The 17,299-nt window shown below is 50.7% G+C and overlaps 1 protein-coding gene across 2 annotated transcripts; it reads left to right on the top strand.

Annotated features, from left to right (window-relative positions):
- The first annotated feature begins 4,559 nt into the window (after positions 1-4,559).
- On the top strand, positions 4,560-15,524 carry TMEM222 (transmembrane protein 222). 2 transcript variants are annotated; one of them, XM_026014427.2, is made up of 6 exons: positions 4,560-4,810; positions 10,074-10,158; positions 11,383-11,414; positions 12,978-13,074; positions 13,159-13,289; positions 14,422-15,524. In XM_026014427.2, the coding sequence occupies exons 1-6, from the start codon at positions 4,617-4,619 to the stop codon at positions 14,507-14,509; spliced, it is 627 nt and encodes a 208-aa protein (XP_025870212.1). In that variant the 5' UTR covers positions 4,560-4,616; the 3' UTR covers positions 14,510-15,524. The 2 variants fall into 2 exon arrangements, with proteins under 2 accessions (XP_025870212.1, XP_072606765.1); XM_072750664.1 differs by having other exon boundaries at positions 4,569-4,810; positions 10,074-10,263.
- The last annotated feature ends 1,775 nt before the right edge of the window (positions 15,525-17,299 follow it).

Below are 17,299 nucleotides of genomic sequence, written 5' to 3'. Positions count from 1 at the left end.
CTTCAGTAGACCTAAGAGGGGTCACCAGCAGAGACAGCCAGGGTTGAGGCTCAAAAACCCCAACTCTTATCTAATATGTGCTTAGATTTCAGAAAAGTTCTTGAACCTCTCTGGGCTCATTTTTCTCATCAGTAAAATGGGTATATTAATACCTGCTCCAGTTACTTCACTACATTGTAAGAAGGTCCCAAATCATAGATTATATGCATCAAAGTGCTTTTTAAGTAAGAGTTCTACAATTGTGATGTGTGGCTTTCACTGCTATAATAGCTAAAATTGAGTTTATTTGGGGCCAGGAGCTGTTCAGGTATAGCCTGTCAAATAAACCTTATAAGAACTCTATATGTGAATTACCGTTTCCCATATTAGATGTGAGGAAACTGATGCCAAGAGTCTCAGTTACTTTCCTAAGATATGACAACCACTGACAAAGCTTAGGTTGAAACACTGGGCTTGCTGACTGACTCCAGAGTTCACATGTTTAACTGTCATGCTTTACTGTCCACCAGGGTGTAGGAGATGTAGATTCTGGTCCTAGCTGTGCTTTCAATAATCTCAGGCAAGTTTGCCATCTATAAAACAGAACAGAGAAGGAAGTTGTTTTGTAAACTCTAATGTCCGAAGAGTCAGATTGTCTATTCTCCCCACCATGGAGAGGTTTGGAGCCATCCTGGAAGACAGTTCAGGGTTTAATGGGGGAGAATCCCAATGTCCAGGAGCCAGAGAAGATAATGAATGGAGCAGGAACAGAAAGGCTGAAGAAGAGAGGACTCCACCCTCCCACAGGCCAGACACACTGCATGATGCCCAGCAGCAACTCCAGCCTGCCCCTGACCGCCCACTGGCTTGGCCCTGCTTCCCTGGGGTTATTGATCGAGGTCATTCTTCCCCAGAGCCTGAAGGAGACCACCTACGGTCAATAAATAGCAATGGTGGTGTTCCCTGAGCACTTCCTATCTGCAGGTGCTGTGCTTGGCTACAGGGACCAATAGATCCAAGTCAGACCCCTTCTCAAGGAGTTCACAGTCCCTCAGCAGAGACAGACACGTAAACAGCTAATGCTAATGCAAGTACACATGAATATTCAATAGGTAGAAACACAGCCTTCGTGCTCTGGGAGCAAAGAGGGAACATTTGCCAGAAACCTTGAAAGTAGTATGAGAGAGTAGGGGAAGGGCATTCCACTGAAGGAATAGTGTAAGCAAAGACATGAGGTATGAAGTGCAGGTCTCATTTTCTGAAGGGCAAACAGCTCAGTGAGGTTAACTCCAAGCAAGTCCCGAGGGAAATAGAGATGAGGCTTGAAAAGTAGGTTGAGGTTCAGAGCCAGACCATGGGGGCCTTGAATGCCAGGATGAGGAGTGATAGTGGAAGGCAGGTGGCATGTGAGCCCCGGGGACTCATAAATGGAGCCAAGTGAGGGGGTACCCTGACTCCCACCGAGAGAACGTGCCCTGAGTTCACCCATCAAACAAGCAGCATCTTGCCCTCGAAGATTTCCCAGCTTGACAGTTCCGGCTCTACTATCCTTCCCTCCCCCAGCCAGCCCTATAAGTGGATCCAGATGGTCATTCCTATTTTAGGTCGGTGTGTGTGTTGAGGGGAGGGGTAGCTATGAATCCTATCAATCCTTTCCTGAGCTGCCTGTTAGTGGAGCTTCTTCCAGGACCCTGCTGTGATCCTCTGAGCCTGGAAGGAAGTGTTAGTCTGATGGAGATTTCCCATCTGTCTGTGGGTGATAGAGGTGGCAGCAGCAGAGGAGGCAAGGCACAGGCTAGGGAGGCTTTTACGTTGGGTGGGAAACCCAGGTGATGTGTGCATGTGAGATGGGGCCTTGTGGAGAGACTGAGAGGTGGCGAGGGGAGAAACCTGGGAGAGAGCCCCAGAGAAGTCAGAGGAGCTGGTTTCTCCGGGTACCTGGCCATCTTTATGCCTACGCTTCTGCAGCTGCCTAGGCCAAGGAGCTAAGGATCTTTGACTAGACGCTACTCCCAAGCACTGTGCCCAGCAACCTCCATGGGCCCCCTAAAAAAGCTTGGGACACCAAGAGGTAGCAGGTGATAAAGACAGGCCCCTGTCCTAGGACAGTCTGTAGCCAGCATATGATACCAAGTTTATAAGTGTATGCCATTTCATTCATTTTTGCAAATATTTATTAAGCAGATGCAGATGCTATTCTGCTAGAGAATACTAGGCGCTAGGTTTACAGAAGTAAACAAATGTATTATCTGCCCTCAAGGAGTTTCCAGCCTAGTGTGGGATTCCAAAAATACAGTCAAAAATGTGCTTTGAAGGAAAAGAACAGGATGTCCCAAGGGAGATTAACAGGGGCCTTCTGATTTATATTGGGAAGGACTCTCTGAGAAAGCCACATTTAATCTAAGACTTGAAGGATAAATAGAAGTTAGCCAGCGTGGGCAGCCCCGGTGGTTTAGTGGTTTACCAGGTTTACCACCGCCTTTGACCCAGAGTGGGATTCTGGAGACCAGGGATCCAGTCCCATGTCAGGCTCCCTACAGGGAGCCTGCTTCTCCCTCTGCCTTGTGTCTCTGCCTCTGTGTGTGTGTGTGTCTCTCATGAATAAATAAATAAAATCTTAAAAAAAAAAAAAAGCCAGCTTAAGGGGAGGGTGGGAACATTCAGCAGAGGAGTGTGTGCCAAGTCCCTGGCAGCATGAAAGAGTGTGGTACACGAAAGGAACTGAAAAGGAAGCCAGGGTGGCTATAGTGTAGTGAACAAAAAAAAAAAAAAAAAAAAAAAGGCTTGATGATGCAGGGCCTTGCAAGCCATGGTAAGATATTTGTGTTTTGTCCTAAGTACAATGAGAAGCCACTAAAGGCTGTCAAGAGTAAAGGTGGTACTTGTGTTAGTACTACCACATTTGTGGCAGACCCTAAGAAAAACTTACTTTGGTTATTTATTTACCCATATACACAATATGTGACTAACGGGCACCCACCAGCCCCGTGCCAGAATTATGGATTGACTGTGATGACGGAAGAATATCTAAGGCAAAGACCTTCCTCAGAGCCTGTGATCCAGAAGAGATTACCTATCTTGATTGAATCAAGAAGTAATGTAATTTATTCATCAACAAACATATACTGCACACCTAATAAATTCCAAACTCTGTGCTAGATGCTGGTTGTTGGTCTTCAAGGATTCCACACTACACACGGGTCACAGGAGAGGCACAAACCTACAAAAATTTTCAGCTGTGATATCTGTAAGGCCTTTATAAAACATCCATTCAGTCATTAAAACACATCTAGTGGGCATCTGCTCTGTACTAGGAGCTAGGCTAAGTACTGAAATCGAGGAATTTAGAGTTCCATAACAGATATGTAACAGGACAGCAGGCTTTCTTTAAATTTTTTTTTAATTTTTATTTATTCATGATAGTCACAGAGAGAGAGAGAGGCAGAGACATAGGCAGAGGGAGAAGCAGGCTCCATGCACCGGGAGCCCGATGTGGGATTCGATCCCAGGTCTCCAGGATCGCGCCCTGGGCCAAAGGCAGGCGCCAAACCGCTGCGCCACCCAGGGATCCCGACAGCAGGCTTTCTATAGGTCAGCACTGAGAGGGTAATTCAGTGGAAGAAAAAGACATTCCCAAGAAGGCACAGCTCCCATTTTTCTGATTTTGTCCCTAGCTCCTCCTAGCCTGATTTTTAGCTGCTGTCTTCCTTCTCATCCCACATTTCCCCTTCCCATCCCAGCGGATTCCATTTTCTTTGGCTATCTTGGCATCCTTTAGAAAGCCCAAAAAAAACCCCAAGATTTAAGCCTGCCTGCCTTATACTGGTTGTGCGTGATCTCAAACAATTAACGAACTTCCCTGAGCCTCAGTTTTTCCATTTGCGCCACGAAGGGTTCGGATCACATCTAAGGTTTGTGATTGATTGCAACCAAGGTGATATTCACAGTCCTGTACCCTGCGCTCTGCAAAGCCTTTTCTTTCTTTGCACGGCTTCTTTCTTTGCACGGCTGCACGCACCCCTGCACCCCCAACCTCTGTGCCCCCTGGCCAGCACCAAGACGGCCCAGACAGCTCCCGGCAAGTCTCCCCTGCTCCTAGCACACGACACGGCATCTTAGTCTGGCCTTCCTCTGCGCCACCACCTCATGAGAGACCACAGAATGAAAAGGGCAAGGGACATAGACTTGGGTTCGAGCGTGGCCACTCACCGCACCTCTTGAGCCTCAGTTTCTCACTTGCAACCTGGGGGAAACACCTAAACTCGCTTGTCAAACCAGTTTATGGGGGTTAAAAGCAATGTATGTCCAGTGCTTGGCCCCTCAGGAAGCGCTCAATAAATAGCGACTGCATCGCACCTCCTGGGAGGCCTCGCGCTCTGAAGCACGGAGTTCTCGGTCTGGCTCCCGCGCCAGACTGCGCGCTGCCTGAGGGCATCCCTCCCTCCGCGCGGCCGTGCGGCCGCAAACCCGCGAGGCTGGCCGGCGCCGAGGCAGGGGGCCCGGCAGGCCCGGCCCAGAGGCTTGCGGCCCCGATTCCCAGGGGGAAGGCAAAGCCGGCGGACCCCACCTCCAGGAAGTGACGCCACGGGGCGAGCGGCGCCGGAGCCCGGGGCCCGCCGGAGCGGGGGGCGCGCAGCATGGCGGAAGCGGAAGGGAGTTCGCCGCTCCTGTTGCCGCCGCCGCCGCCCCCACCCGGGATGGCGGAAGTGGAGGCACCGACGGCGGCCGAGACGGACAAGAAGCAATTCAGCGGCTCGGGCAGCAGCGCCATGGACGTGGACCGGAGCCGCTTTCCCTACTGCGTGGTGTGGACGCCCATCCCGGTGCTCACGTGAGTCTCGCCCGGCGTCCGCCGAGGGACGGGGAGAGTCGGGGGGCGGGGAGGGCCGGGCCAAGCCTGCGGCTCCGACGTGCTGCAAGCCCTTCCCTCGGGTCCGGCCCGCACCCCTCGCCCAGTCACAGAACCCCGTCACCTGCGCCGTGCCAGTTTCTGATGACAGATGGGACTCGCTCCTCGCCCTCATGACACCTGGTGTAGTCAGGGAGAAGGACGGTTGTAGAGCGGCGGAAAAGGTTCTGTGTGTCTGGGAAGCGCAGGACCTGTGGGCGTACGGAAGAGGGGGCCCCTCACCGGGGCCGAGGAGACACCTTCACTCATTCACTGCTTTATTCGTTCGTTGAGCAAATGCTTGCTGATCACTTCCTTATACGCAAGACAGTCGAGGCGAGAGCGGGAGTGTGGCTGGGACCACTGCCTCCTGAGATGTCAACAGTGAAAAGGGGCCCCAGAGATCTGGAAGTCCAACGCTTTGTCTCCCAGGTGCTGAGGCTGGAGATCACACACTACTTCAGTTGCAAAGCGAGGTTAGGTCCCAGGATGTCTGCCTCCCAAGGCAGCGCGCCTCCCATGACCTCCTCCTTTGTCAGGAGAGAGAGCAGGTGCTCCTATAGTAGAGCCACCTTTTAGAGAAGAGCTCCTGGGTTGGGGGAGCTGGTTTGCTCTCCTCCCTCAGCCTTGACAACTGCTAAAAACCACACCTCACAGTGCTGGACCATTGGTCAAGTTCTTTCACACCCATTTCCTCTGAATGTCACGGTCATTTTCTAAGGTAGTAATTTCACAGATGATGACACTGAGCTTCCTCTTTACCATTAAAGGTCTTGGTCAGGTTCACATGCCAGTGAGCAAGGGCATCCCAAACTCAGTCGACTTTCTGACTCCATAACATGCTCTCTTTTGATTGCCTCCCCTCACCTGATGAGATAAATGTGTTCCCTGTATCATAAACAGCCAAGTGGTGTGGAGAAGGGATCATTTTTCTGGCCTTATATATTGATGATCCAAAAATGACTTTTTGTATTATGTTAAAATACTTCACTTGCTTGTGTTTTCAAATGTTTATGCATTTGGTTTAAAAGTTTTCCAGTCTGAATCCTTTAAAAATAAAAATGTTAAGAAAGTGTGTTCATTCATTCATTCATTCATTCAGTGTTCTTGTAATACATTTGCTAAGTTGACTCCTTTGTGCCTAGAGTAGTTCAAAGTGATAAAAACATAAAGTGACAAATGAAGCAGATAGGATCCTTGCTGTCATAGAGTTTAAATCATGGTGAAAGGAGATAGTAAACAAGCTAATAAAGTACTTCTGATAGTGACTAGTGCTATGAAGAAAATAAAATGTTAACATGAGAATAACTGGAAGGGGTATTCAAGGAATGTATCGGTTTTACTGAAAACCTGTCTTTTTTTCTTAAGACCTCTTTGGTTTTTCCCTGTTCTCAGAAACACATTCATAGAATCCTCTCTTTTCCAGAGACCTGGTAACAACATCAGGTGGAGGCATCACGTTCCCCAGTCAGCTGGGCCAGGAGCAGCTCACACCATTTCTGTTCTCACCTATGTGCATGTGTTCATAAAATAAATAAGCCAGAGTTCCCCTGTCAAACCTCCAGCAGAAGGGGGAAACAGGAACTAACTATCGCAGTGCATCGTGTTGATAGCTGACCTAGAGTGCAGAGCTAGGAATAAATGTGGCACAAGGAACTGTCATCTGTCTTTGGAAAGGGGATCAAAGAGGAGGCAAATGAATTCAAGGATCTGTCCACCCCTCAAAGATGTTGATAATTCTGCATGAAAAGCCAGATAATAGCTACTGCTACTAATAAAAGCAGCTAAGATTGGATACATGCTCTGTTCTGGACTCTATTCTAAACATTTTATATTCATTATCTCATTCAGTCCTTATGTCAACCTAATGAAAATAGATACTGTCATCCGCATTTTGTAGATGAGGAAATAAAGGCTTAGAAGCCAGCGTGAGGCTCTTTCCACTGAGATAGTCTACCAGGTGGAGCTCTCCAAGGTTAGGAACTTCCTAACTTCTTTCCTTCCTTCCTCCCTTCCTTCAATGAGTAATTATTGAGGATCTATTATGTACTGGGTCTGAGTAGATAGTAGTCCACAAAGAAGCTTTGGAGTTTGCCTTCATGGTGCTTCCAGACTGACAAATACTTAGAGAGTTTCTTCCCTGAGGCTTCCCTAGGCTGAGGGCTCTGCTGTTGTCTCCAGCCTTTACTCTGATTTCCGGCACAGCTGTGGTATGTGGGTTACTGGTCAAACCCAGACCTTCTCCCCATCCAGATGAAAGGAACTGAGATGGGGGTGGAGGGTGGTTTCTGAAATCAGGGTCTGAGAAAAGCCAGAGGAGTTCCTTTCCCATAATTCTGAGTGTCTAGCCTATAGCCACCATAGCTCTTTAGCAACTTATTCTATGCCAGTCCAGCCAATTAGATAACAAGTACTTATCAAGTACTTCATGGTAACGACATTGAGCAACTACAAATGCAAGGAAGTGTGTTAAGCACTTCGCAAACATAGCCTGTTAATCCTCAGAGTAGCCCCACATTGAGGTAATTATTACTATCCACCTCTCACTGACAAAGTTGGGAATGAGTAACTTGCCCAAAACAAAGTCAAGATTCAACCCAGCTCTGAATTCAGAGCCTGACTCCACTAAAAAATTCAGGACATTCCGTCATTCATCATTTATCAGTCAATGAATTCTTAGCTCCAGCTGCATGCCAGGCACTGTTCTGGGGACTGTAACAAATAAGGAAATCCCTGCTTTCTTGGAGTTTATCTACTAGTGGGGAAAGACAGTATCCCTGTGAGTAAACAAGATTAATTTCATAGTAGAGACTATGAAGAAATTAAAGCAGAGTGATGAGATCTGGGATTCCTGGGGTGGTGTGTGGCTACTCTAAAAGACATGGTCAGGGAAAACCTCCCAAGTGAACAGTCAAGCTGAGGCCTAAATAATGAGAAGCAGCCAGCTGTGTGAAGCTCTGGAGGAAGAGTGTTTCAGACAGAGGCAAATGCAAAAAGCATTGAAGTGGGAAGATTTGGTGTGTTTGAGGAACCTGAAGCAGGCAATGTAGCTAGAAAGAGGAGTGAGGTGATATCAAGGAGTAAGCAAACCCAAACTGTTCGAAGGAATTTTAAGTGTAACAAGAAGCCATTAATGAGTGTTAAGCAAGGGAACGGTGGAACCTGGATTATGTTCCCAAGACACGGCTCTGGCCACATCATCCTTCCAGATGCCTGGGAAGCAGATCTAGGAAGGCCTTTGTCCCATTGGTCATAAAACTGCCCAGTGTTCTTTTTAAGGATCTTTTGAATCCATCTGCGTCTCAGCCACCTTACCACCCACCAATAATCTAGTCAGGATCACCATCATCTCTTGCCAGTATTCCAAAACAGCTTCTGAACTGGCTGCCTTTCTTCCCTCCACTCTTGGTCCCCTCACGTCCTCCAGACATATGCAGCACTTTGCTGCTTTGGAGTTTTGCTTTCTGCCTGATGACAGACATCCTGTCCTTTCACGGGTCAGGGTTAAAAGTCACCTCCTCTGCAAAGCTTTTGCTGACTGCTCCATCCCCTAATGATTGAGGTTTTACCTCTCCCTAGCAGGATGCAGCTTTCAAACCAGCACTCGGCCACTGGCCTTGTAATGAGTTCTCTCCCCACCGCCTCCCCACGAGTCCTCAAACTGGATCAGTCTGTTCAGCACCTACACCCTTGTAGTACCATGGTTCTCATGCCCTAGACAGATCAGGGGTTCCTATATGTTTTGCATATTGGGGTCCAACTGAGATTTGGTTTTTTAAAAATTTGGGCTTTAAGTTCCTGGAATACACCATGCTTTTGTCTTCATTATCCTTCCACCTATTGTTACTTCATCATCTCTTAAGAGCAGCCATCCCTGAAACCCTTCCCCCACCAACAGATTGGTTTCAGTGTCTCCCTCTCACACTTTTTGTAACTTTTTTTTTTAAAGATTTATTTATTTATTCATGATAGACATAGAGAGAGAGAAAGGCAGAGACATAGGCAGAGGGAGAAGCAGGCCTCATGCCGGGAGCCCGATGTGGGACTCGATCCCGGGACTCAGGATCGCGTGCCCTGGGCCAAAGGCAGGCGCCAAACCGCTGAGCCACCCAGGGATCCCTACAGTGTTTCTTATGTCTCAATAAAAAAGTTACAAAAAGGGGATCTGACTGGGCTGCAGGCGGAGCTAAACCGCTGCGCCACCGGGGCTGCCCCTCTTTTTATTGTTACATACATTTCATGACTATACCCTAATTTACTTACTCATTTTACTATTGTTGGACATATGGATTATTTCTAGTTATTTTTTTTAAAGATTTTATTTATTTTTTTATTTATTCATGATAGAGAGAGAGAGGCAGAGACACAGGCAGAGGGAGAAGCAGGCTCCATGCCGGGAGCCCGACGCGGGACTCGATCCCGGGACTCCAGGATCGTGCCCTGGGCCAAAGGCAGGCACCAAACCACTGAGCCCCCCAGGGATCCCTTCTAGTTATTTTTAAAAGCAACTTTATTGGGAGAGGTGGAGAGGAGGATGGGTTAAACAAGTGACGGGTATTGAGCTGGGCACCTGTTTCAATGAGCACCAGCTGTTGTATGTAAGTGATGAATCACTAAATCCTACACTTGAAACTAATATTGCACTGTACATTAACTAGCTGGAATTTAAATAAAAACTTGGGGGTAAGACATCAACTTTATTGGGATATAATTTATTTTTTTTATTTTTTGGGGGGGGATATAATTTATATACAAAAAAGTACATACATTTTAAATGTGCAGTTCAGTGAGTTCTGACAATGTTATTTTGAGCTATGCTGAATGAAGGTGCTATGAGTATTCTCGTACCTGGCATTGGTGGACATTTGTTTCACCTGAGTGTCCACTCTTAAGTGGGATTGCTGAGGCATAGAGTAACTGCTGGTTTTCGAAGGCAGTAGAAACATTTCCAGTTGCCCCCCAGCCTCCCCATACTCCATGTTACCATCCCTATGGTTTAGCCATTCTTGGGGTGCAGTGGTATTCCACTGTGGTGTTCGCTTGCACTCACCCCTCTTCTGTCCTTCCCCAGCCTCCCAGCCTCCCTAACTGGCACTCATTGCACAATATTCACATACTCTCACACTGGATGGAGTGTCCCCAGTGTCTTTCTGACCAGCTGAAAGACACCCTAAGCTCTGTCCCTTCCCTGTCCTTTTTTTCGCAGGTGGTTTTTCCCCATCATCGGCCACATGGGCATCTGCACATCCACAGGAGTCATTCGGGATTTTGCTGGCCCCTACTTTGTCTCGGTGAGTTCCTGTCTGGCCTCCCTCCAGTGGGTTCCAAGGCTTACGTGGAAGACTGGCCTGTCCTACCTGAGGCAGCTTTCCAGTCTGCCCAAGGCCCAGGAGAATGTAGGTACCAGACAGTCCTGGCACTGGCCCTCTGCTCTTCACCAGTGTTTGACCCCTCTCCCCCTTCTCTTGCCTCCAGGACAGGCCAGGAGGGCAGTGTGGCCAGAAGGATTCTTAAGTAACTGACCCAGTCCTTTGCCCATCCCTGGGGTACCAAGACATGGGTAGGGGTTAGAGGCAAGAGTGGAGAGTCAGACCATCCAGGAACCACATCTCTGGACCTTCAGAAGGTGGGAGTCACAAGGTGGGGACACGGAAGGCTGATGTGGTTCTCTGGGTGTGACCATGGAGAAGAGGGGGTGGGGCTTATAGAATGGAGCAGCTGTGTTCTTAGGGGATGTGCTCAAGATGGGTACAGTGGGCCTGTTCCAGATGAGCAGCAGCATCCTGCCTGTTGCCAGGGCATAGCTTTATCTCCATCAGAGGTTGGAATGAAGGGATGTGATGGTACCAGTCTGTTTGTATTAATAGTTGTCATGACCATCTTAACATGACAAAGGTGTTTTGCTCTTATATATTCTTATCATAATTCATCTTTGACCAGCTCTGTCAGCTGGGTCTTCTTGATTCTGAACCCAAAATCTGCCCCGGCCCTTGTATGGCAGGTCTGGAGCTTAGATGAAACATCCCTCATAGGAAGCCTTCCCCAACCCCTAGACTTGCTCTGAATGATTCAGTCAGGTTACCAGACAGAGAAGAGCCTCTGTGGGCCACTGTTGTCGGGTCAGGAGGTCAGAGAGTGTTGTCATTTATACCACAGAGGAAACTGCCTCCCCGTGAGCAATCTGAGATTGATCAGAGAACTTGGAGCAAATGAGGGCTAGAGAGAGTGAGAGAATTATACGTGGGAGCCACACAGAAGGGCAGTCGTGACTGGCCCTCCATGTGTTTGGTTCCCGGGTGCAGAGCTCTGTGCAGCCCTGCCGAAATGCTGCCTTCTCACAGAAAAGCTGCTGCTGGCACTTTAAATGCTGTGCCAGCCCCAGAGCAGGGCCCAGATGCCACTTCTTCCCACCTGACACACCCCCTTCTTAATCACTGCACTTCCACCGCTGGCCAGTCCTGTCTGCCAGGCTAGATGCAGGTCCTCCACTGACTTCTGCTCTTGTCCCTCAACAGGAAGACAACATGGCCTTTGGGAAGCCCGCCAAGTAAGTGATGAGCACCCATGTGACTAGCCCTAGGGCCAGGCCTTCTGGGACACAGCGAGAGTCAGCACCCCGAGAATGGGATGAGGGGAAGGATAGCCAGGCTCCCCCAGAGCAAACAGCATGTGCCAAGCATCTCGTGCACCAGTCCCTGGCTGGGTCTTCACCCACAGACCATCTAGAGTTTGCCTCAGCTCTACAAGGTTGTATTCAGGTCCATTGGAAGGATGAGGAAAGAAAAGGGTCACAATCATACAGGAAGTGGCAGAGCTAAGACTCATACCCATAAGTTCCAAAATCTAGATTCTTCTCAGAAATAAACAAGCCATTTAAGGTGTAAAGGAGGCACTGCTTGGAACTCATCTGGAAAGTTCTGGTTAGAATAAAAGTAGTCAGGCCCTCTGGGAGCTGTTGGTATGTCTGGGTGTTTGGAATTATTGGTCTTCGTTTTTTCTGTCTTTTTTTTTTTTTTTTTTTAAGTGATCTCTACACCCAGCATGAGGTTTGAACTCAAAACCCCCAATATCAAGAGTTACATGCTTCACCAACTGAGCCAACTAGTCATCCCTTAATTTTTTCTGTCTTGGGGGCCCTCTCAGCTGTGGGCCTGGTGACAATGTCTCTGTCATCAGTATGCTTAGAACAGCCCCTGTGGTCTGGGGCTGCCCCTGGTGAGTCAGGCCCCAGGGAGGAGTTGGTATCCCGCACAGCAGAGGCAGTCTGGAACTGGTTCCCCAACACTTTCTGACTTCTACAGGCAGGTGGAAATGTTGGCCAAGGACCTCTGGGCTGAATGTCTGCTGCCAGGCTGTTTTTTTAAAGGCACCTGTTTCCAGACAGGAGCTCCTGCACAGCCAGCCACAGGACAGGCACAGCCTCTAGGCTCTTCCACCAAGCTGTTCCCCACACAGCAACCAGAGGGCGCCCTGCCCTCCCAGCACTTCCTAGCTGGAGACCCTCTGGGCCCTCTGCGCCTTGGCATAGCCACTCTCACCCAGCTCGAGGTCTGTGAGCTTTTAGCTCCACGGGCTCTTCTCCCATTCACCCTAGTCTCGTGTGGAGAAGGGAGGGGCAGAGAGCATGCTGCCTGTGAATAAACTCAAAGTGACATTCAGGTCCCCCACCATGTGGCCTCACCTGCATTTCCTGATTCCCCTTCCAGTGTTCTGTCACTCTGTTCCTCTCTCTGACCCCTCCAGCCATGCCCAGTCACTTAACTCCTGGTACATGCTGCACAATTTTGTGCCTCTCCCTCTGTTCACACTGTGCCCTCTGCCTAGAATGCCCATTCCCTCTTCTGTACATGGCCAACCCCTCTTCCTTCAAATTAGATTCAGATGTCACCCCCAAAGCCTCTCATATTCCCCCATATCATCTCCAGGATTCACACGGCACCAGGCATTGTCACACCATGTTGTCCACTGTGTGGCTCTTTTCCTGGACTTGCCTCACCCCTGCAGCCTCAGCACACACTCAGGGCCCTGCACAGAGCAGGTGTCCAGAACATTTGTGAGGCTATCTGTAAGAGAGGTGAGCCAATGCCCAGAACCCCTTCTCTCCTCCCAGGTACTGGAAGTTGGACCCTGCTCAGGTGTACGCTAGTGGGCCCAATGCGTGGGACACAGCTGTGCACGACGCCTCTGAGGAGTACAAGCACCGCATGGTAGGTGGGCTGCTCCTGATCACAGGAACTGGGGTGGGAGTTCCCCCACAGCCCAGCCTAAAGCAACCCTTCCTGCACCTCTAGCACAGTCTCTGCTGTGACAACTGTCACTCACATGTGGCGTTGGCCTTGAACTTGATGCGCTATAACAACAGCACCAACTGGAACATGGTGACGCTCTGCTTCTTCTGCCTGCTGTATGGGAAGTATGTCAGGTGAGCTATCCACCCGTAACTCACTTCTGGGGCTGCTCTCCCAAGGATCCCATCATGACCATTTGTGGAGTCCTGCAGTGAACAGGGACAAAGCAGTTGCTGTTTGGAACCATGAGGGTTCTAGAGTAACTAGCTGAGATCCTGATGGAAAGGAAGGTGACCATGCTGAAGTCTGTGCAATCTCAGCCACCTGCCTTGGCCTCTCTAAGCTGCAACTGCCCCTGGTCAAATGGAGGTAATGATTCTGGCTCCTTAGAGAGGCTGAGAGCCCACAGAGCCCTGTGCTCAGGTCAGGTGAACATGGAGACCCTCCAAGGAGGGGGTGGTAACTACCCTACAGGATCCCTTCCCATCCTTCCTCATCAGAGGCAGGGTTCTGGGCAGGTGGGCCTTAGTGGTGGCCTGGGAGGACCTTTGAAGCCACAGGCTCAACCTGTAAGGTCAAAGGCATTTTGACCTCAATTCTTAGGTTGAGGATGCTCAGAGAGGTTGAGTGATTCACCCACCTGGGAGCCAGCACGTGCCTGGTCTCACCTCGAAGCCTCTCTAGGCTTCTCGCTAGCTGTATGCATCATTAAGAGCTTCTGAAAAGGAGACTCTTAGGGGTCTTTTTTTTTTTTAAGTCCCAAAGTCTTTTAGAGGTCCCCAGAGAAGACCGTAACCATGGTCACACACAGACTGAGGCAGAGCCCTGACTCCCAGCCCCTCAGCTCCGGCCACACCATCATGCGCTAACTTGCTGATCCCTCCCCTCCCAGTGGGCCTCATGAGAGGGCAGCCCTTGGATTCCACACCAAGATTGAAGAGTTCCCCAGAGAGGGGTGTTTGTGGATAGAGCAGTGAGGCCCAGAGAGGGTGGACACATCTCTTGTCCTTGCTCAGTGAGATGTCAGATGCTCCCAGGAACCTGGAACAGCCCTTGCCCGGGACTGTAATTGGCAGCCCTACAGGGTCGGTGCTGAGCCAGGCTGGGCCCATTCCCTTGACTGACCAAATGTGGGGGTGGAGGAGTGGTTCCAGGAGCTTCCTCAGGAGCAGCAGCCCCATCTGGGTCAGTAGGCAGACAGGACTCTGAAACACACCCCACTCATCGGGTCTTCCTATTCAGACTCCCCTCTCTCTTCTCTGTCAGTGTCGGAGCTTTCGTGAAGACCTGGCTGCCCTTCGTCCTCCTCCTGGGCATCATCCTAACTGTCAGTCTCGTCTTCAACCTTCGGTGATGGCTGCGTCATGGCCCTGAGCCCACCAGATTCCTGAGCAGGCAGTTGCCACCCCTTTTGGTTCCAGATTCTTTCTTCTTGCCCCAAAAGGCAGTGATGGGTTTGCTGGTTAGACCCAGGGGTCTGGGCTAGACAGGATTGAATAGGGACTGAAGACAAGGGGGGGTGGGGGTGTTTGCTTGTCGTGTCTCACTGGTCACTAAGAAGCTCCCTGTCCCCTCCTCCCCAGGCTTGTGAGCCCTGCCCTTGAGGCACCCTCTTTGTTCATCTGTTGGAAAGGCCTTAGCTTCCCTCTGTAGAGCTGCTCCTGCCACTGCCTGCTGGGCTTCCTCTGCCTCAGCCCAGTGCCTGATGGGGAAAGGGAGCACATTTGGACCACCGGACAAGGCAGCACAGGGGGCCAGAGCTGGAATTGGAGAACATCCACCTGCTAGGGCTCTGGTCCCAGGGCAGGTGGAGTATACTAAGAAGTCTCCACAAGCTAATCTGTCCTAGGACTTTCACCACTAGACTCTAGAATGATGTAGTAGGGCTGGATGGGCCCCCGATCAGATGTCTGACAGAAGCTGCACTAGGGGCAGTGTGCCCCATCTCCTGGTACCCTCCAGCCCATGTAGCTCCTGCTTCCCACTCACCCTGGGTTTCCCAGCACTTGAGCCCATCTTCCCCTGCAGTTGGGGGCCTGGGCTCCCCCAGCCAGCCTGGAGAGATGAGTGATGGCTGACAAGTCCAGGGTGACCACCCATAGACCAGAGCAGTGGAAACAAAGCTTGGGTCCCACCGCAGGTACAGGCCTTGCCTGGGGGCACTGGTGATGGTGCCCCATGGGTCCAGGATGTGGTGGGGGGCATCAGAGCAGCCAGTGCCCAGGTAGCTGGAGGGGAGCTGTTTCCTCCCACCTGCCACTGGCGCCCCCTATCTTCAAGTTGTGGAAAGGGCATGTGCTGCCCCTCACTTCTGCTCTGTGGATTCCTTGCAGGGCTCCCTGGGCAGGGCAATAAAGAGTTTGACTCCAGACTGTGTCTTGTCCTTGTTTCTCCCTCCAGTGGCCCCTGGCCCCTCGAGCTCGTTTCTTCTTGATGTCCTTGAGTACCTCTGCCCCCTGGCGAGGGCTCTGGTTGCCAGGACCATGGTTGAGTCCTCATCCAGTGCCTAGCCTATGTCAGGCAGAGCTTATAGAGAGATCCACCTCCCTCAGGTCCCTCCTGCCATGGGTCCAGGCTGTGGAAGCCCCCACCCTTCCACGTGTACCATTCCAGAGCTTTCTCCTCAAGGCAGGTGAGTATTGAAACCTTCCTGTATTTCCTGTTGGGAAGAACTGGCAGTAGCATTGGGAGGTGGGGCTGTGCAGACGAGTGCCCTGGACCTGTCGGGTGCACAGCTGGGGATAAGCCAAGGTGATCACCCCGGCCTCTGGCCTCTCCATGTCCATTGGTCATATTGCCAAGTTCCTCATGCCCACCCCCAGTGATCAGGTCACTGCCCTGCCCTCCAGCAAGACGGCAGAGCCTGCTTATTTCTGGTCCTTTGCCTCCCACCTGTTGAAATTGTGGCCCTCCTTTCCAAGGCTTGGTGTAAAAGCCACTTCCTCGGTGACGTCTCTCCTAACCTTGCCATGTGTCATGTGTCATTTTAGTTGAACTAGCAAAGAATTTGGGCTCTGAATCCTGAGGGCCTTTTGTGTTCCTCCTGAGGCTGGCCTTGAGGACAGCCCTAGCTGCTCTGGAAGGTTCTATCAGCTTATCCCAGACCCTGCAGTGCTGGGGTTTCTCCAGAACAAGAGAGATGTGCCCCCTCCCTTCTCCATAACGATTCCATTTTCAAAAATCTGTTTTGCATGTATATTGAGGTCCAGCTGAGAGTTGGTTGCGGGGAGGAAGAGTTCCAGTATAGAGGACAACCACAGCAAAATGGATAGAGAAAGCAATAAGGCCTGCCCCCACCCAGCAGAACTTTAAAATTAGCCTGGGGGAAACAGGATACAGAGAGGTGCCATAAAAATCACCAGGTTGGGGATCCCTGGGTGGCGCAGCGGTTTGGCGCCTGCCTTTGGCCCAGGGCGCGATCCTGGAGACCCGGGATCGAATCCCACGTCGGGCTCCCGGAGCATGGAGCCTGCTTCTCCCTCTGCCTGTGTCTCTGCCTCTCTCTCTCACTGTGTGCCTATCATAAATAAATAAAAATTTAAAAAAAAATCACCAGGTTACTGAGTGCTCAGTGTGTGCTAGGCCTCATCAGAAAGTCCTTTACCCTCACCACAACCCCATGAGTTTGGGGCTATTGTCCCCATTTTACAGATGAAGTGAGCGCAGAGAGGTAAAGTGCTTTGCTCAAGGACACAGAGGCAGGAAGAGTGGAACCATGTTCAAGCCCAGTAGCCTAGTTCCAGAGCCCCCACTCAGAACCACCATGTGGGCAAAGCACAGGGGGTAAGGTTGGGAGGGGCTCTTCTCCAAAGGACTGGGTGCTGTGACCTAAGAGAAGGGAGAATGGATGCTGGAGGCAAGCCAAGGGACACTCCTTAGAGCAGTCCCAGGAGATGTCTGCTGTCACTGCCCTGGTTTTATAAAGGCAGACAGTGAGGCCTACAGAGATTGTCACTGATCCAAGTCCACTGGGGACCACATGGCAGAGCCAGAAGTTTAAGCCAGACCTGTTGGCCTCCAGTCCCCCCCCCCCCCCCCCCCCCGCAACCTCTTCACCTAAGCCCTGAGCTCCTTGCATAGTGTGGAGGCAGGGGAGCCCAGGGAGAGGTGGGGGGGGGGCAGTGGAAAGTGGGGAGGGACAAGG

The sequence above is a fragment of the Vulpes vulpes genome, chromosome 2, assembly GCF_048418805.1.
Source record: "Vulpes vulpes isolate BD-2025 chromosome 2, VulVul3, whole genome shotgun sequence".
NCBI lineage: Eukaryota > Metazoa > Chordata > Mammalia > Carnivora > Canidae > Vulpes > Vulpes vulpes.
This window is presented reverse-complemented; position numbering and strand designations above follow the sequence as displayed.